This window comes from Parasteatoda tepidariorum, chromosome 1 (genome assembly GCF_982258835.1).
Source record: "Parasteatoda tepidariorum strain Cologne lab strain chromosome 1, Ptep-v5.0, whole genome shotgun sequence".
Lineage (NCBI taxonomy): Eukaryota > Metazoa > Arthropoda > Arachnida > Araneae > Theridiidae > Parasteatoda > Parasteatoda tepidariorum.
Genome location: NC_141755.1, coordinates 80,982,370 through 81,003,446, shown reverse-complemented (window position 1 = coordinate 81,003,446; position 21,077 = coordinate 80,982,370). Strand labels below are relative to the sequence as shown.

Here is a 21,077-nt window from a genome sequence, read left to right as displayed (position 1 = left end):
TAACTTTAAGCTTTGTCTTATTACCATGACAACCTAATAAACTTTTTGCTACTTTCGCTTCTTTAAATAGTATTGTTGATTTGGTTTTAATGTTCTTCAAAAATGCCTATTATAATTCAGCAAAAGTACATAAAATGGCATGAAAATGAACATAAAATCAGTATAACTGTTCCAGTACAATCTCGCATCGATATAAGTCCTGCTGTTTTTATATCGAGTAGATATTTAAAAGTAAGAAATAATCACTAAATCCTATTGCAGTTATCTACTTTAACTTTTCTTTAAAGTTCTTAACTTATCAAAACTAAAAAAAAGTTTACAGTAACTAATTGTTAAAACACTATAATTGAAGGAATAATTATTGTTGGTTTAAATAATATTAGTCTATGTTTGAATATAACTTAATATAACTTAAGTTATATAACTTATGCGTGCGGTATTTGACTTTTAACAGCGAGCGTGCGAATATAAAAAGTGCCAATTTTTATAATTATTAGGTAGCTATGAATAGCATAACTAATAATCCCCTTCACATCTCCCCTTCCAAGGAAGTTAAATTTAGTTTTCTATGGTTTGCATTAACCACCAGAATTGAAATATGTTAGCTAACTAATGAGAAACGTCGAAAACTGTTAATAAATAATTTTTAAGAAAATATTGTGAAAACTTTTTACGGTCATTGGCAGAGTAATAATTTATAAAATAATATTTATAATTGTTGGGAGTTAAAATTTTTATTTAAAATTTGTAGATTCATTTTAGTACTTAGCGTATAGAAAAAGTTACGGGAAATCGTTACTCATTTGATTTTGCCAGCAGTGTTCTGTAAAAATAAATAAATAAATACAATAAAAAAATTTAACGTTGGCTGACTGATAGTTTGTAAAATAATACTTATAATAAAAAAAAAATAAAGAAGATATTTTAAATTTATTTAAAATTTATTTTTATGCATTTTAGTTTGTAACATAAATTACAAAGATTATTATTCAAGTTTAAATGTTCATGCTATGTATTCAAAAAGAAAAGGCAAAACTTTTTAAGAATGCTCTCTTTTTATGTCGTATTGCTTTTTAGTTTCCGTCACATTAGGAAAATGATTTTACTATATTTTAAAAAACGAAAAGGTAAAATTCTTTCTTTATGAGCAATTCATTTGAAAGCAAACATTTTAAATCTCTCGAAGAAAGACATCACTTTATATTCATCGTTATAAAAGTAATCAATGCAACTGTCATATTTATTTTCAGCAAACCACTCAATCTAATCGCTTTGAAACAATATCAGATTATCATTATCAATTTGAATTATAAGATTATCATTTGATTACATGTAATGATTAAAATTTTGGAACTTTAATTCTTTTTAACAAAATCAATAATCTTATTAACTTAAATAGTTTTTTTCTTTTTTATTTAAGCTGGCAGTTTAGTTATAACGAATTCTAAATAAAATTGCTTTTGTACGGTGAATCAACGGTGACCTGTTTTTAAAATTAAATAAATACTATAAGACATTTTGATATACATATACAGAATGATGGGATTTTATTCCTCAGATAAGCTCGCCACCATACCTGTGGGAATGTTTCTTAGCTTCTTTCATAGACACAGAAGATAGCTTTGCCCGGATAATGAATGAAACAATATCATTTGAACTGAAAAAGAAATTTTCAGGATTGTGGATGAAACTGATAGATGATGAAGCCGGTATGAGGACTCTTTGCATTTCTTCACTACAAACTTGCTTAAGAAATTATTCTATCGGCGAAATTATGGTATTTATAAAAAAAATCAGCGTGGATGATTCTTTGGAAAAATTAAAACTTAAGATTCTTATATATATATATATATATATATATATATATATATATATATATATATATATATATATATATATATATATATATATATATATATTATCACATGGCAATATCTAAGGCTTCAACGGAACTTTATTACATGCAGTATTTTTAAAGGGGGGTTCGGGATAGATACAGTTTTTTACATTTTCCATTCTAGAACAAAAAGACCTATACTGCGACACTTATATGCATCATCCACAATACTTATATACCTATTCCCAATGGGGATAACTTATTGTTGTCGCTTTTTTCACTGCAACAGAGAGAAAAGTGTTTCTTATGTCAACTAAACAAGGTGTATTTAAATAAATTAATTTTACTTTAGTTCTTTTTAATCTTTACCAGCTTTTTATGCTGACAACATTTATAGTTAAGAGTATTCCCTCCTACCTGAATGGCTCAATAGACCAGGGTGAGCCTTGGCCTTCTTCCAGATAGTATTTTCCAGTTCATGATCTCTAAAGACCGAAAGGTTTTTTTCAAAGCCGTCAATTCATCTTAGATTTGGTCTGCCTTTTCTCGGTGTGCCAACTTGTCGGGCAGTGAAGGCTTTTTTTGTGGAGCGGTCTTCGTCTATTCTACCAACGTGATCTGTCCATTTTATTCATTGTCATTTGATGAGATTAACGAAGTCAGATTCAATGTATGAGTGATAGATATCCAAATTTAATCTTCTTAGTCACGTGAAAAAAAATTTTTAATGTGACAAAAAAATAGCTCTTAAAATCTTTCTTTCGAAGATGCCAATCATATTCCCCCTAGATTGAGACATGGAGCAAGTTTTTACGGGCATAAATTAAAATAGATCTAATTTAGAGTATTCATCTTTTATTTTTTTATTTTTTATCTTCTTAAAAATTGAATCAATAGAAAGAAAGTGTTTCTGAACGACTACAATTTCAAAATGACTGAAAATGATCTGAAATGGTGATTTCTCCTTTGACTGAATGCGAATCTGATAATTTCACCGAAAAGTATTATTTTCCTTTTGTTTTAATATACTATATTGTTTTCTATTTGTTTTACAAATCATAAAGATGATTTTTTTAACATTTTGATAAAAAAATTTTAAAAAAATTTCAGGAAATGAAGAATATCGAAAATTAAAAAGAGACGAAGCTTTTCAAGAGCACCAAAAATACTTAGAAATTGCTTCCGAGACCAAATGTAAAAAGCAACAAAAACTTCAAAGTGAAAGCATCCGAAAACAGATGTTGGTAAGAACCAGAACATCTAAAAAAAATCATATTGAGCGAATATTACTAATTTATTCCATAATATGACATTCTCATAAATCGAATACAAACTTTTAAAGTTGCTATGCAAGTTAAATTGAAATAAACACCAACCCTTTCCCTGCGTAGTAAATGGTGACTGATGCACGTTAAATCTGTCGAGTCTCAAAGTCCTCCATGTTCCCACAACAAATCAATACCTCTGGGGGTACTGATCCAGGAGTTTCCTTGTCTTCTGGATTGGTTCAAAATTACAAGGCTACGGAGTTGAACGTAAGTAGTCGTAAACCCATGAAATTGGGTCGGCTGTTCAACGACGGTCATAAAATAAAAATAAAAAACACCAACGCTTGACTTATCAAGTTATTCTGTTCACACGAATAGTGAAGTGGGAACCATAATAGTTTTTATTTTTATTAAAATATTCCATACATTGATTATTTTTTTTAACTATATGATGATTAAAATTGCTGAAATAAATTAATACTTGATCCAAAACAAATTAATTGAGACATAATTCAATTAAAGTAAAAATAAATTTATATTATCGATATTATGTGAACAGATACGAAATTATCCTTCGTAAAGTTAAGTAGAGTTAAACCTTAATGTTAAATGTTTGTATGGTAGTATCAGTATTTTTTTATTATTCGGGAAAATATTATTACGTACAGTAACTAATAAAGTTGAATAGAAAGATTAAAAAATAAAAACTCATGAGCCTCCCCTCCCCCCCTAATTTTTTTTTCCAAATTTTGAAATATTTTTTGGGTTGTAATCATACGCCTACTAACTCATAATAGGAAAAAATACTTTGCCGATAAAGGGGTAAAAAAGAACGAAGCAAGAGATTTCTACTTCATAGCCTTCATGATATGCATGTGACTTATTGAATAATATTCCTATCAATTGAGTATTATCATTACAGCGATGAAAAAGTGAATGCATAACATCAGTGTTTTTTTCTTTTTGTTTGAAACCAATATTGTTATTTACGTTACGCATGTAATCTTATGCGAGAAGACACATATTTATGAACTGAAAACTAATTTTTTTTAAGGTATTTCCAAGTTAAAATATATTCGATGCTTAAATCTTTTAGATTATAAATTTTAAAATATATCCTTTTAAACAATCGATGCACGCATATAACTAAACGAAATCATTGGAAGTCTAGTTTCTAGAGAGAGGAATTCCTGTGACAACAAGACAAACCACATGAGAAATTAGTTAGGGAATGACTATGATCACGAATTTCTCATCACAAAATTAAAATTACTTACAATTAAAAAAAAATTAAATTAATGACTCACAAATTTAACTCCGACTGTTCAAATAATTTGAATGCTTGACTATAATTCGAATGTTTAACAGTTGAGAAATTTTAACGCAGATACTGTCTGAATTCAATCACTTTTATACAACTTCAAATTTAAAACTGACGTTATGCTTTTAATTGAAAACAAAAATAATTTCCTTTTATTAATTATTATGTATTATTTTATATTGTAAGTACCGATGCATCTTTTTTCCCGCCAAATCTATCAGATAGAAGATAACGAACGCAAAAGAATTGATCAGATGAAAAAAGAAGAAAAGGAAAAATATTTTGCGGCCTTGAAACTAAAAGAAGAGCAATCAAAAGCGAACAAAATAGCTGAAAAAAGGTATTGTCATTTATTATAACGATAATGATTTATTTTCAATCTTATCATTTCTGCTACAAAATAAAAAATTAATACTTTGTTTTAAAGGAGATTAAAATAGAGAGAAAAAAAAAGACTTACAAAATATTATTTTTGTCGAGAAATAAAAGCGATTTCCTTTTTTTTGAAAACAAAGAGCTGCAGAGGCGAACATTTTTGATAACTGCTTAAAATTTACTTTATTGTTTTATTATAAATACTAGCCCGCATTTATGTAATTTATAATTTTGTGCTGAATGTAGTTCCTATTTTGACCGAATCATAATTAGCGCCTACAATTATTCTTATATATAATAATAAAGGAACATCAAAAGCGATTCTAAAAAAATTTCTTGGTTTATTAAGCTATTAGTTATAAATATAAATGCCAACTTTTCCTATTTTCTCCGGAAGATTTTATTTTTATATTTTAAGCGTTGGCAAAATTTTTTATTTGATATTTTATTCAGGGTTTGATAAATTTGATTGATAAATTAGATTTCCTACTCAATATTATACCTAAACAATTTAACCTTATTTATAAACTATCTGAATAATCAATGATGTGGTGCTAAAGAAATTTATAATGGCAGTTTAGAAATTAAGTATGATTGGTGTAGTATAATATAACAAATGAATTTTGAAAGTATATTTAAGTATAATGTATAGTATATGTAAGTTTAATCTAGGGGTCTTAAACCTTTTGCAATCGCGGGGGCCACGCATATATTAGATTAAGATCAAGAAATTCAATAGCAAGAGAATAGCAGTTCATCTTAATACAATAAGGTATTGAATATTTTCTGTTTTGGAATTTTGCTCTCAGATCGAATTAAGCTAACAACTAACAACTGCATATTCATAACATGTCGACAGTTTCAAAAGTACTCTGTTCGCGAATTTCCTTGATGGATGATACAAAAGTCTATTATTATAAGCTAATTTGTATCGCTAGATAATTTGTATTCTGGACGAAACTGGATTGAATGTATTAGGAAATAACAGCACTTAAGACGAGTGATTGACAATGGCAATGAAAGGATTAGATTTTTTCATAGCTATTTAAAAAAAAGTCAAATAAACGTGTAATAATTTCATTCGTGTTCCTAAAAAAAAAATTGAAAATATGAAATTTTGTCAGTATATATATAGTATTAGTATTTGCAGAATAGAGAAAATCTCTGGGAGGTTGCTGATATACAGTGCGCTAAATATAATAAATTAAGCGGACCACTCAGAATAACTTTTGATCTAATGATCGGATCTTCGCGTTGTAGAACTAAATCTTAATGGTTTGAGGGAATCGAAATTTCGAATCAGAAATGAGAAATCGAAATTTAAAACAGCCGTATTTTTAAAATTCGATTCCTCGGGAATTATTGATCCAATTTTGCGTTTTACAGTGTAAAACTACATAAATTCAAAAATGTAAAATATTAAAACAGTAAAATATTAAAATTCAAAAATTGTTTAACTATTATTGAATAAATAATAAAAAAACAATAAATATTTATAAAAACGTCTTTTTTCTCATGAAATTATCTTCGGATTAACAAATTTTATAATTGTGTTAAAAATTTTTAAATTTACCAAAAAAATTCTCTGGATATGGCGGAATGCGCAAAAAGTAAAATTAACATTAAGGGGTTCAAACTTTGGACCGCTCTCCTGATCAAACTATGTGGGCGATATTTCTCAGATTGCGGCAACTCTTTATGTTTCGGGGATGCAAATCCATCTGAAAGAAGGAATGTTTACTCAGAGAAAGTGAGTTTTTGTGCATGATTTCATAACTTAAAATATCGTCTGCACTTATCAATTAATCTATTTGAGGTCACCCCCTCAAACCATTAAGATTGAGTCCTAGAACATTAAGATCATTAGTCCTAGAACATTAGATCAAAAGTTATTCAGGATGGTCTGCTTCACCCCCCCCCCCGCATTAGTACGTATACTAATGATGATAAAAGTAAAGCATATTTATACAGAAATCTATCGTTGTCTATTCGTAAATTATTTCTTAATACTAAGCTCATATTCCGTATTTATTAGTTTAACGCAATCCTCGTTAAATTTTTATTAAAAATTTTAAAAAAAATTAAAATAAAAACTCTTTTATTAATTTTTTTCATAGTGGTGACCTCTCATGTTACAGCCCATAAAGTATATTTATATTCGACATAGATATTTAGATTTTAATTTTTTTAATATATTCAATTGTCCGTTTTTAATATATTTAATTATAAGATGAAAAATAAGTTTACAAAAATCAAACCCTGGGTCATTAAAAAAGCCTTTGTGAGTCAGTGTCTGACCCGCGGGTCATAGGTTAGCTACTACTGAATGGGATGGAATATACAGAATTTTGAAACCGGAAGAAAAAGAAAAAAACTTTATTTATCCATATTTGAAATTTTTTAAAGGGAATGAGATGAAAAGAAAAAACTTATAGGACAATACACAAAGTGTTACTTGTATATCAAGCTAAAATTCTTTTATCTTTGTTTTCTTCTTTTTTAGTAAGGAATTAATATTAAACGTAAAATGGCTCTTTCAGCACAGCGAATTTCAACTCTGTTGTTTCATTCCTGTAGGTTTTTTCGTATGTAATAATTGACGTATGTAGTATTAATTAATAATTCTGGAACTAATAATCAAATGTTAAGTTCTTTATTTATTATTCCATCGCACTCCCTGAACAATTTTCTACAAATCTTCGTAATTTCAAGCTTCTAAGTCTTATGAACAGCAAAACAAAATATAACGTAAAGTTTAACACTCAAAACAGCGGTGGAGATTTTCTAACATTAAGAGGAAAAAAAGTAATAATTATTGACTGATCCGTTACCCAAAGAGCGTCATCAACGAAGAGATAAATTTTTCTCGCCAACAGAATATCGCTGCAAAAATAAATTGTCATGTTAAACCACTAAGTCATAGTTTGAGTCATGGAATTATGCAAATGAGGAACTAACATTTATGACAATTTCAGAGCGTATTAAACAAATACACCTGGTTCGGTTCTGTTATTTATGTCTGATATTTTATGGAACATGAACAACTCAATACATAAATTAGTGCAAAGAATAGTATGAATTCATTAAGCATTTAATTGTTCAGCTTCTTCTTTCAACTAAGCTTCTTTTTACCATTGGATAGAACAATGATGGATGTTATTAAAATGTACAAAACATTACTACACATTTATTATTAAAATACATAATATATATATATATATATATATATATATATATATATATATATATATATATATATATATATATATATATATATATATATATATATATATATATATATATGTATGTATGTATGTATGTATATTCTGTTATATAACTATATAATAGATCTGGTAGAAACTAATTATTTGGAAAAAAAATTAAGAAGATGCCTTCAGAATTAAATTTTCTACAGAAGTTTATATAACATGATGACTTTTATTTATTTTTATTTTTCTGTATACTTAAAACTGGAATATTTTTCCAATCACTTTTTCAATTCTAGTTATTTCACGAAAAGCAAAAATGAGCAGCTCAGAAGCCAATGCGGTTAAGTCCATTTTTTGATATTTTCTGATTTTTGGAAATTTTGATGAAATAAATAATAATCTTCTTAGTTATTAAAGGATTTACTCGTTGGTTACTTTTTTCTATGTTAGACAGCAATTTTTTTAATAGCTTCTGAATATATTATATAATAATTTCAGAAGCCATTGTGAATAAGTCCACCTTTTATCAATATTTTTTTACATAATTTTTGAAATAAAAATTAAATTATTCTTCTTCTTTCGATATTTGTTGGTAACACTGAAAAACAAGAAATTCATAGTAGCCAGGGTTGCCAGACGTAGTATTTTTAATACTACGGTAGTATTTTTTCACCAAAAAAAAGGGGTATGGTATTTTTAGTAGTATTTTTGTAAAATATGGTTTTTTTTTTTTTTTTCAATTTTTTTTTGATTTCCTAAAACAAAGAAAAGTGCCACTTTAGTTTTGAAGTAAAAAACAATTTTTGAAATAATCCAACAGTTTATTTTCTATTAGTCACTGTATCTAGTGATGATTGAGAAAAATCGAAGTTCGTTTATGCTAGAAGACATAAATTTCTTATCTTTTTCAGCTGCCAAAAGGTATAAGTCCTAAAATTTTTGTGATGCTATCATTATTTCAATAAATACTTACGTTTTTATTTACACATCCTATACATATCTTGTTTTTTTGCACTTCGAAAAAAGAGTTTATACACTTTTCTAATTAAATTAATAAACCAGGAATTTTAAAAACTAATGTATCAAAAAACATTAATTTTCTCAATTGTTGTGTTTTGGACTTAACCGCATTGACTTCTGAGCGACTCAAATATGTGGCTTATCACATTTTCTAAATAAAATTACCTACCTTGTATTTAGTTTCAAAAAAGATTTTAACAAAATGTGTTATTTCCATTTCAAATGACTAGATTTATATATATATATATATATATATATATATATATATATATATATATATATATATATATATATATATATATATATATATATATATATATATATATATATATTATATATATATATATATATATATATATATTATATATATATATATATATATATATATATATAATATATATATATATATATATATATATATATATATATATATATATATATATATATATATATATATATATATATATATATATATATATATATATATATATATATATATATATATATATATATATATATATATATATATATATATATATATATATATATATATATATATATATATATATATATATATATATATATATATATATATATATATATATATATATATATATATATATATATATATATATATATATATATATATATATATATATATATATATATATATATATATATATATATATATATATATATATATATATATATTAATTTAAATGTTAGGAAACAGATTCTTGAAAATTCGAAGAAAATTCCAGAAACCAGAAAAAATGGTTGCATTAAGATAACTTTCACTCCGAGAGCATTTCCAACCGCTGCCAGAGAATCGCAAGAAGCTGAAGAAAAAGAGGTATTTTTTCCTCTTAATTAAATAAATTCATAAATATAGACTGAATTTCTGTTGAATTATGCTTCGAAGATGGACACAAAATATAATATTGATTAATATTTAATGATACTATGATAAAATAAATAAAAATACATAATTATTAATCTATTTTAGTGGCTCGATAAACAATTAGCAGCTAAAACAAGTTTAAAATTGGATTTGAAAGATCTTTCCCTGGAAGAAAGGAATCCTGATTGGTTGAAATCTAAAGCTGAGTTAGTAATGAAAAATATCTCGTTTATTTCTTTCTTTATAGTACATAGATATGAAATATGCAACTTCAAACTTAGGAAATAGAGTGACTTGAACATTTTTTTAAAAATTCTTTATTTTTTATGACATTTCGTTATGGAATGAAATAAAATATTATTGATGTTTGCTTTCTTAGGTGTTAAAGCAGGATGGATTAAATTTACCCTGAAATTTAATTTTTTTAAAATAGAATTTTTTTTATCATTGTTATTCGCTTATTGCCTTAAATTTTCGGGAGGAAAAACTTGAAAATTTAGCTATTTATTTATCACAAATAATTTTATTTTATAGTAGTAAACAAGGTTTCCTTATCGAAACGCTAATCTTTATCACGCATATTATTTTGTTGGGTATTGGACATATTAGGTAAACATGTAGCATTATTTCAATTTTTTTTAAAAATTTAATTTCTTCTCCCCGGGACCAGGTGAAATATTGAGCATTTTTGGGCATACATTGCTGTTTGCTAGAAATATTGTTATAGGTAATTCTTTTAATTTCTATACTGACAAAGATTCTCTATCTTATTTATCATTACCCTTGAAAAAGTTATGAGAAATTCAGGAATCAACACTAGGAACACCATTCTGCAAAGATCTATACAATTTTATTGGCTTATACCGATGACATTGATATATTTGGCCATGGCCGAACGAAACGGGATGTTGTAGAGACGTTTGAGGATGCTGCCGAAGTTCTGGGCTTAATAATAAGGGAAGAGAAAACTAAATTTAAGGTGGCTAGTTCCAGAGTACAAGATTGGAAATCATATCTTTAGTGGAGTCACCCAGTTTAAGTACCCGGGCACACTTACTACCAATAAAAATGAGTAGAAATTGGAAACCGATTTTTGATGGCTAATAGATGTTACTTTGGACTGAAGAACCAATTAAAATCGAAATTCATCTCCATGAGTACTAAAGTAAGTTTATATAAAACACTTATTAGGCCAACTATTTTGTATGGCAGCGAGACTTGGGCACTTAATAAAGCAGAAGAAAATAGATTACTCGCTTTTGAAAGAAAAATCTTTCGGAGTAGTGAAAGAAAATAATACTCGGAGAAGTTCATATAATCATGAAGTGTAGTGTATAATAAATATAGACAACCAATATTTTGAAAGTTAATAAGTCATACAAGATCAGATGGCTGGGATATGTTTGTCGTTGTGAAGATTCTGATCCAGCTAAAAAACTAACATTTTCAATGATTGAGGGTACAAGAAAGAGACGGAGACCGGCAACAAGGTGGTTGGACTGTGTGGAGAAGAATCTAAACTGGCCTTGCAGTAGAAAGGTTCTGGGATCGAATCCTGGACAAGGCCGGGATGTTCTTTCATTCCTGTATTTGTCTTTACCATGGGAGCAATGTTGGCCTACCTAATATGGTGCCCCTGAAAGAGTGGCCAACAATTCTATATGCCCTAATACACCTAAATTGACAAAATTTCAACCCAGATTGGCATTGGAAAAAAGTCCTACTAAAATTAAATTGGGAGCTATGCTCTCTTCTCATTAACCACCGAACGGTAAAGATTTCAATTGAAAAATAATTCTTAGCAAATCATTCAACTAAGTGTCGCGCCACAGGCTTTATGCCCAACTTAGAAAAGCCAACCTATCCATGAATCAAACAAGTTAAATGACAAACGACTTTTAGAGTGAACCTTTTTTCCTTCCTGTAATTAAAAATGGGAGAAACCAACAGCAATTAGGCTCAAACTCGGATAATGCTGACCATAGAAAGTTTCCCTGCCTACACTTTAAATATTCTTTTTATAGTCATTTTGAAAAGACTAGCTGGAAATTACAATAAATTTAAATAAACTAATATCAAATACTTAAATAAGACATTTTCGTTTATAAATGATATTACAATAACGGATCTCCTCTTTTCAATTTAAGCCAAGCACATTTGCAGCAATTATATTTATGAAATAGTTACTAAGTTCATTTTTTCAGTCTAAAACTAATTTATATGTAATTAGGTATTAATTAATACTTCATTCATCTTGTTCAGTTGAAATAAATTCAAACTCGATTAGAATTAAAATGAGACTAAGTAACATCTCAACATTTTTTTATATCTTTGTAAATCAAAATATTTAAATCATGTTACATGCTTTATAAGGATCCAATATCAACGTTTCTATTCAAATTTGTAATTATGAATTTTAGATACATGATGAGAAACGAAGATTTCAAATCTGCAGTGAACGCATTTAGTCTCGCTATTCGAATGTGTCCGAATCTGTACAGGTGAGTCTTCTCATTTTAAATTATTTTAAGATTCCATTTTAAATAATTAATTTCCATTTTCATACATTTTAGTTTGTATTCTGGAAGGGCAGCTTGTCATTTACAGTTGCATAATTTACATAAAGCCATTGAAGATTCTACAAAGGTATAGCATTATTTAAAAAAGGAAATCAAGTTTTCTCCTGTTTCTCATAATTGTTTCTATTTTGTGCTCCTGTAATAGATTCCTATGCTAATGAAAAGCGAGCCCTATAAGAAAGTTATCCACTACTCAATTTCTTTGATAAAAATATTAGTATATGTTTAATTAAAAACAAATTATTAACCTTTTCTTTTTATTGAGTAAAAAAAATAAAATTATAGTTAAAATAGCCTACTTAGCACAAATTTTCAATTCATTAATGTATTCTTTTCCTAGGCTATAGAGCTGCTGCAACCTCTCACAAAATCCAATGCTGATGCTCGAGCTGAAGTCCACAAAATACGAGGAAATGCATTTCAAATGCTAGAACTACCCGTGGAAGGTAACTGTCAAGACTTACTAAACTTGCTCTCACCCTTATATGTGTGAGAGGAACAAATCTTAGGTTTGACCGCTGCAAAAATATTCTATCACCAAAAAATGTGCCCTCTTTCTGACACAAATAGGCACATAACTGAGTAACGAAAATAAAATATAGCACACCTAGTTATGAAATGCCACTTGATTCGCAAGTTTCATGTAGTAATTTAAATACATTTTATTCAAATACACCAAAATTATTATTTCTTGTCTTCTTTATTATTATTATCTAGCATTAAAATATAATAATAACTGTCATTTGTTCATAAAGACTTTGCTAAACTAGTATTTTCTCCCCCTATTAGAATAAGACAGAAAAAAAAAACCCATACAAATTTGCATGGTATAGTAAGCTGAAGTATTCTGAACAGAGGTTAAATAAAATTACTATATTAATATCTTTTCTTCACAGGATTGATAGAACTAACTGCAGCTCTGAAAATAAAACCAAATGATGAAGATTTAATAAGAAAATGTAAGATGCTTCAGGATTACATTGGCACTCAATGAATTAAAATATACCCCAATAAGTAACTTTTACCACCATCTTCATGAAGGAAAATAAACTGTTGCTAAGAAAATATAAGATCAGCATGTTACCAGCACATCTTTTTTCTCATAGTTATAATATATCATTCTCTATGTATATAAGATTATTCATCCAATAAATGTATTGACTAATATCTTTCTTCAGCTTACATTATTAAGACTTAGTGAAATTTGGGTCAAAATGAACAATAACTACAATAAACAAAATTGAAATATTTATTTATTTAAAAAAAAAAAAAACATTTAAAACAGCTATTAATACATGCCAATAAAATTCGTAACTTTGTTCTTAAAATATACACAATGGCATTCTAGATGTGGTGGAAAAGAATGGAATATGAACAAGCAATTGCTTTAAAAGCTTATATTTAATCATCTGCATCTTCAATTTTTGGGGCCAGGTAGTACCTTATGTATCCAAAATCTTCTATCTTATATTCCACAACTAAAAATAAAAAAGTAACAGTCAATTTATAGTAATCATTTTAAAGGAATACATCAACTAACCCGCTTTCCTGTTTTTACAAAATTTATTACTTAAGTAAATATATTTATTTAACTGACTGCTTAATTGTAAAGTGATAACTTATAAGTACAGTAGAACTCCAACTATCCGAATCGCTTTCAGAATTCCTATGGAAATATGAAAATATAGTAAAAAGATAAGTTTTTCTTTTTTTTCCCTTTTTTTATATGAATAAAATAAAATTTTAGTAAAGCCAAGGAAAGATTTATGCAGAGAAAGTTTACAGGATAGGACAAAGATTTGTGGAAAAGCTAAGATCTTTGCTGAAAAGCTGGGTTATTTATCTTTCAAAGCAGGCAACGGCTGGCTAAGGAATTTTAAGTCTAGGCACGGTATTTGTGAACTAGATTTCAGTGGTGAAAAGTTATCTGCAGACTGCAAAGCTTCTGACGAGTTTATTGAAAAATTTAAAGTTATAGCAGCCTCTTACGATTCCGACTTCTTATACAACGCCGATGAGACTGGTCTAATATGGAAAGCTTTACCCAAAACCACTTTAGCCTCTAAAAGAGAGTGCAGTGCCAAAGCCTCCTAGTGCTCCAGGGCATAAAGCTAGTAAAGACCGTGTTACAGTGCTTAACTGACCGAACTCAACTGGGAGCCATAAAATACCCCTTCTGTTAATAGGGAAGTCAAAACGCCCAAGAGCATTTAAAAATGTCAAAAAACTTCCTCTATTTTATAAAAACCAATACAAAGCTTGGATGACTGCAGCACTGTTTACAGAGTAGTACGATGAAATTTTCATTCCTGAAGTGAAAAAACGCCAAAAATCTGTTGGAAGTGCTGTGCTTTTGATTGTTGATAATGCACCAACTCATCCCACAGAAGAATTGTTGAAATCCTTAAGAATTGCTGAAATCCTTAAAAAAATTTTTTCCCCTCATTTCCACTATACATACAGTAATTATTTAAAATAAGCATTTTTTTAAAAAAAAAAAATCCAATTATCCGAATTTTTGATTATCCGAATGGGGTCCGGTCCCAATTGATTCGGATAATTGGAGTTTTACTGTAATCATAAAAATCTTGCATAAAGCAATATCATGTTAATATTTTATAATATAATAAAGGAACTTTAGTTTTAAGCTGTTACTTTTATAATGATAATCAAAATAATCTAGAATATAAAGGATTGATCTATAACAGTAAGATAATTATCTTTTTATCAAAGGATATAGCTAATTGAAGTACATCTTTAAGGTAAATCGCATAAATTAGATACGCACATATCGACATATATACCAGAATACATTTTCAAATTCTTTGAAATGGCAACAGTCATTACAAGTTTTAAGTACAATTAAGTATTATATTGCTGAACTAAGTAAAATACAAATTCTAAGTATAATTGAGCAACAAAATTAATACATGATACATTTAAACAAAATAAAAATTCATTGTTTAGCAGGAGATAAGATTTACCTAATGGAACATCAGGTGAAAGTGAGAGCTGTACTTGGGCAGACAGAGGAGTGGCTTTGGTGAATGAATTTAAATAACGCAGAGCAAAGTTTAGAGAAACAGCTTCCTGCATATCAATAATTACAGCCTCTTCTTCTTTATCAATGTTGGCCGTTTGAGATAACTTGACATTACCTAAAAAATATTTTCAATAAATTATATCAAATGAAAGCTTAAAGGTAAGGCTTAAATCACCTTAAGACAGTACTACTACAGACTAATAACCATTGACAGTGATTCCGCTAGACTTTGGAGTTAAATAGTGATTTTGCATCACTAATCGAAATTTTATTATTTTTATATTCAGGCATTTACGACCCATAGCTTGGGATTTAGCAATAATTCAACAAAGAATTAAAATCAAAATTTTTACATAAACCGCCCTTTAAAATTAAGTAACCTTTATGAAAAAACAATAAGAAACACTTTTGGAAAATGCACTAATTCGAAAATAATTAGCATGTTTAAAATATTTTGCTAATGATAGGATAAAACAAGTATCACAGAAAACTGAAAAAAAAAATTATTAAATTCTTTTGGATTGTAATTAAAAATTTTTGAGGAGGGGGGATGTAACATAAAAAACTTCAATTAATCCTTTTATGTTATTTCTTTTCTGTAAATCCTTTTCTTTTATTATTCTAATCGAAATGTTGTCTCACATTTTTAAATCCACATCCTGTCCTTCAATCTATTTTTGGCTCAAGTAAGGATCAATTACAAGCAAGACATTTTCCCCTTTGCTCTTTATGGGAATTTCGTGACCTATTTAATAAACCAATTACAATTACTAAGATTTCCCTCTTTCCTTAAAGCAAAGCATTTTACGGATTTACTTTGCAAGATTTTCCCTAACTTATATCTGGGAGCACAAATTTTCGTGACCACTCTTATAGCTGTTCTCTGTCTAATAATTAATAAATTTTGTACCCTCCTTGCTGCCTAAGACCCGTTTTCATCCTTCCACTCGGCAATGACGTTATATGTATTACTCTATATATGCAACAAAAAAAAAAAAAAAAAGCAAGAAATATTATGGCAGTTTCACATTAACAAATATGAAATGAATGTACACCTCAAAATAAATATAATCAAATATTAGATTTATATTTTTAATAAGTTTTAGTTACCAATAATTTTAATTATTTCTAATGGAAAAACAATACTAAATAGTTAGCTGCAGCAGATTTGAAACTATTTCATTTGTTAAACTCTGAGAGAACTTATGTAAAATCAATGAAAGGAAAAATAAGATTTGTCTTCCTTTCTTTGTCGGTGCAGCGCCTCACATGTTCACCGATTTTGAGCCGCAGACTATGAGCCGAAGAGGAAAATTGCATAGTTGAAATTGAATTTATTACTACTTACACGCCTCTTTAAATCTCGTAATTTTGCTAAGAGATGGCGCAACTAGTCCAGCTTTCTTCACAATATTTGTAGAGATTTCACACCTTCAATTAAAATTATTTTGTCTTTTCTATAATTTTGCCTACATTAGTGTTACTGCTGTAAGTCCAAGGACAGTGATCGTAAAGCCGCTTCAAAGGTAAAGTTGGAAAATTTCTTTAAGAAATATTTAACTTAAACACCTTAAAGCAATAGAGTTAATAAATTTATCACAGAAAACTATCGCAAAGAACTTCCAGACGAGAAAAATATTTAGCATTTTCGAATTCAGGATAGGACATACATAATAAAAAAAAAAAAGTGGACACACACACATAAATATAAAATGCTTTTTTTTTTTTTTATTTTGGTTGGAAATTTGAAGGGAAAAAAATACACCAGAGAAGGGGTATTCAATGTTTCATGAACATTTTTTTAGCAGCAGAAACAGCTGTTCATCTGCAATACTATAGATAAAAAAGACAATTCTAAAAACTAATTAAAAGTAAAGTACAGAAAAGCAATTCAGTCAGTAATTACCAAAAACAATTATGAATGAAACAGCTCTTTCTGGTAGAAAAAAAGAAATAAAAATGAACCTTAACTCCTTTTAGATTCTTAAAATAAATAAACAGTAAAGAATTTAGAGTTAAATTTGAATAATCAAGGCTTCGATTTAGTACTGATTAAAGGTTACTTGCATTAAGGAAAATAAGCCATACAATCTGAAACTCAGGATTAATTTCCTTCTTCTATTAATACAGGAGAAAAATTGTTCTGTTCACAATGCATGTAAAACCGATATAACTGGAGTTTAGTTTTGAAAATATTTGTTTTAAATGACATACTCAACTTAATTTGAATAATCACAGAATCAAGCGGAATAACACAAGAAACAAGTGAATTTAGGAAAAATCAGTTTTGGAAAGTAGGACACCAGGAAAGTTATTTCAGATAGGTGAAATTTATAGCTAACTGACAGGTGAAATTTATATTAACTTTCTCTTTTTCAGGTTTTCAAGACATCTAAATATTTTAATGTACAAATTATTTTAAATCAAGTTAACGGAAGTACTTCTATTTATACTGCTCAGTCTATTAAAAGTAATTTAATCTTACCAGTTCCAAGATCACCACTAGTTGAAAAGCGCACACCATCCTTTGTGCATACTATTGAAATAGAATCACCAATTTGGCTTAGATCTCTACAAATTCTTTGAAATTCTGTGGATGGCATTTTAATGATTACACTGTAATCTGTTTCCTAAAACACAAACTTAATATTAAATAAATGAAAAAATATATAACAGAGGAATACAAGGTATATATATAAAAAAAACTTACTGGAATACCCAAATGCTCAGTATCTAAATTCATCAATTTCATTTCATAATCTGACACTTTTTCCTGATCTGCAAAGAAAAGAAATCTTACTGTTGTACTTTTTTTTGTTGTTGATTAATAAATATTCAAACAGTATTTGAGCCCAATACACTTAAAATCAAATTTCTTCTTCATTAACATTTTAACTGTCAAGTTATGTTGATGATTCGAGTACATAAATTGTTAATCTTTTTAATGGCAAAAATCAAATGCTTTGTACAGAATAAAATATACTTAGTTAAAATTAATATTTTGAATTACATCCATAGTAGAAATGTTAAAGTTTTTTAGCCACTGCATATTTGCTTCAGACAGCTGCCACTCTAAAAATTCACAATTGTTTTTTTTTTTTTTTTTAATTCAACCTTATCAAAAAAAAAATAAATCCTCTACATGACATTACAAAGAATTGGACACCATTTTGCAACAAAAAAATTCCGCACACATAGAACATAAACATCTATCCTTTTAAACCTTCAGTAAAATGCTGCCACCTATTGCTGTAAATTGCATCGAAATTAACCCTTCCAGAGATAGATTCAGGTCTGACGAAGAGATGAAGTCAATATAAACTTTTCCCGATAATTATTCGGGTCTAACAATACGATGCACTAAAATAAAATTGCCCAGTCAGGCGAGACAGTTTGGAACACCAGCGCTGTACCCCAGATTATTTTGAACATGACAGTTAAAAGGATGCATAAATTGCTATATAGAATAATCTAAATAAAATTTTAAACTTCATTAGCACCAATAGTATTCTGTGTAATTTTCTGTTTAGGATGCATATGATGACTACCATACTAGATTTAATGTTTCATTATTTAAAAATAATCACTCAGTACTGCACTTTTTCTTTAAAATATTTCATAATAAAATGTTTTTCTTTCTTTATAATACTATGTATAAGTCCTAAAAATTCTGAAATAACAAATTGGTTCAGATAAGATACACAGATCACTTTTGCAAAATCTGTGGATGGTTCCCTAGTTTAACATCTCAATCTATTGCACTATTACAATTGTTATGTCTTTTGATGGAAACTAGAAGAGAAGATTCCACTTACTCACAGAGCAAAAGCACATCTGAAATATTAACAAATTTTATAAAAATATTTTAGGTAATAAAATACTTACTGGGAGCCTCAAACACAAAAGTAACAGTATCAGCATCATCTTGAGCTTTGATGGTAATTACATCATCATTTGCTGCACATCTCAAAATCTTTCCCATACTAAAAAACAACATAAAATAATCAAAACGAAGTCCCATATGATTGCTGGTTAATTGAAATTTCTAAGAGTATACTTTTATTAACATATTAAGTTCAAATTTCAATATTCAAACCGTAACACTTAAATGCTCAAGCATTTTTTTATATTAAGCTTCTGGAAGTCTAGAAAATTTATTAAAATAAATTAGTATATTTCAAAATGCTAACAGATTTAGTATGAAGACTTTCTATGAGGACCATTAAGGAAGGTAGACATTTAAAAATCATAACATATTTAAATAGTAAGAGTAGAGTTGCTTTATGACTAATATTTTCAGAAGTAATGAAAAAGGGTAAATGGAAGAATAACATCACTGCTTGATTTTAAGGCATTTCAACGTTTCTCTTCATTTAGGCACAATAATATAAGCATGCATTTTATTTAATTTAAAAAGTAACATTAAAAAATTTTGGCTTAGTTGTTTTTTTTTTTTTTTAACAGCTTGTCCAGGAAGGGTAGCCAAATTATTTAACAAAAAATAAGCACCTTTTAAGCACTCAAAAAATATTTTTAAGCACTTGTGGCGAATACAAAGAGATCGAGTTTAGCTTTTGTGTTCTACTCGAGATAACGTCAGAGATCTTTGTCTATAGTTGTGTTCCAATATTTTCACGAATGTTATTTACTTGTTAAAATGTTATATTAAAGTTGTAAAGTTTTTACTGTTCGTATTTCATTTACTTAAAGCATTAGTTTTAATTACATAGACTTATATATCTGCTAAACACTTTATACAAACGCTACACACCTGCTATACTATAACAAACTACAATTTGGAAGATGAAATTAGCATTTAAGATAGTAAATAGTTTTTTATCTGAATGAGTTTTAAAAAATTTAATTTTTAGAGGGAAAGGAAAGAAGAAAAAATATGTTTCAGAAATGGTCATGAAGTTACATAAAATTGAAGCAAATATTAAAGGCGAAAGTGAATATGAATCTAAATACATTTACAAACCTTCCAAGATTCATGCCCATGGAGAGATTTCTGTCACATCGGAATTTATCAAATCCATCACTTCTCAGAATCAAAGACACTAAACTTACATGAGAATTGTCCATAGCCTGCAAGCTAATACCCGTAGCTGAGCAATCCCATGTTGCTTCGTTAATCAAATCTTTAATAGCTTCTAACACCTTTTTTAACAAAGCTCCTTGGACTAATCTTGCTTCAAACATTTTTAATGAGAAATAAATTGAATCAATTAATTAAAAAGATAAATTAATATTAAATTAAACCTCTGACACTTCACGTCTAATTTCAATCTAGCACTACGAAAACCGCGGTGGAAAGTAAATAGTTTCCCGCCAGTCAGCTTTTCCAGTTACAGCTAAGTTTCTCAATTACTACTTAAATTTGAGCTGCTTTAATTTAGCTTGATTTATGAATTATAAAAGCTTTATTAACTTCCTAGCTCATCAGAAAAAGTTTTTTTCACCCTCAACATATTATTTTGCTCATGAAATTTGATATATTTGTTGACTTATGTATATTCATATT

General features: G+C 27.9%; 2 protein-coding genes across 2 annotated transcripts; one reads left to right on the top strand and one right to left on the bottom strand.

Annotated features, from left to right (window-relative positions):
* Positions 1-29: 29 nt before the first annotated feature.
* On the top strand, positions 30-13,538 carry LOC107441204 (dynein axonemal assembly factor 4). The gene is made up of 10 exons (XM_087167571.1): positions 30-231; positions 1,559-1,709; positions 2,948-3,081; positions 4,648-4,766; positions 9,757-9,883; positions 10,037-10,137; positions 12,352-12,432; positions 12,505-12,577; positions 12,851-12,956; positions 13,407-13,538. The coding sequence occupies exons 1-10, from the start codon at positions 103-105 to the stop codon at positions 13,502-13,504; spliced, it is 1,119 nt and encodes a 372-aa protein (XP_087023697.1). The 5' UTR covers positions 30-102; the 3' UTR covers positions 13,505-13,538.
* Positions 13,539-13,741: 203 nt separating this feature from the next.
* On the bottom strand, positions 13,742-21,033 carry PCNA (Proliferating cell nuclear antigen). The gene is made up of 6 exons (XM_043051613.3): positions 20,535-21,033; positions 19,439-19,536; positions 18,264-18,331; positions 18,039-18,183; positions 15,495-15,668; positions 13,742-13,988 (listed from the first exon to the last, which is right to left on the bottom strand). The coding sequence occupies exons 1-6, from the start codon at positions 20,753-20,755 to the stop codon at positions 13,912-13,914; spliced, it is 783 nt and encodes a 260-aa protein (XP_042907547.1). The 5' UTR covers positions 20,756-21,033; the 3' UTR covers positions 13,742-13,911.
* Between the last annotated feature and the right edge of the window lie 44 nt (positions 21,034-21,077).

Coding starts and splice junctions, on each gene's coding strand:
- LOC107441204 (XM_087167571.1), top strand. CDS start 103: ATGCCTATTATAATTCAGCAAAAGTACATAAAATGGCATGAAAATGAA. Junction 9,884..10,036: donor AAGAAGCTGAAGAAAAAGAG/GTATTTTTTCCT, acceptor AATCTATTTTAG/TGGCTCGATAAACAATTAGC. Junction 12,578..12,850: donor CCATTGAAGATTCTACAAAG/GTATAGCATTAT, acceptor TTCTTTTCCTAG/GCTATAGAGCTGCTGCAACC.
- PCNA (XM_043051613.3), bottom strand. CDS start 20,755: ATGTTTGAAGCAAGATTAGTCCAAGGAGCTTTGTTAAAAAAGGTGTTA. Junction 15,669..18,038: donor TAGTGGTGATCTTGGAACTG/GTAAGATTAAAT, acceptor AATATTTTTTAG/GTAATGTCAAGTTATCTCAA. Junction 13,989..15,494: donor TTCACCTGATGTTCCATTAG/GTAAATCTTATC, acceptor TTTTATTTTTAG/TTGTGGAATATAAGATAGAA.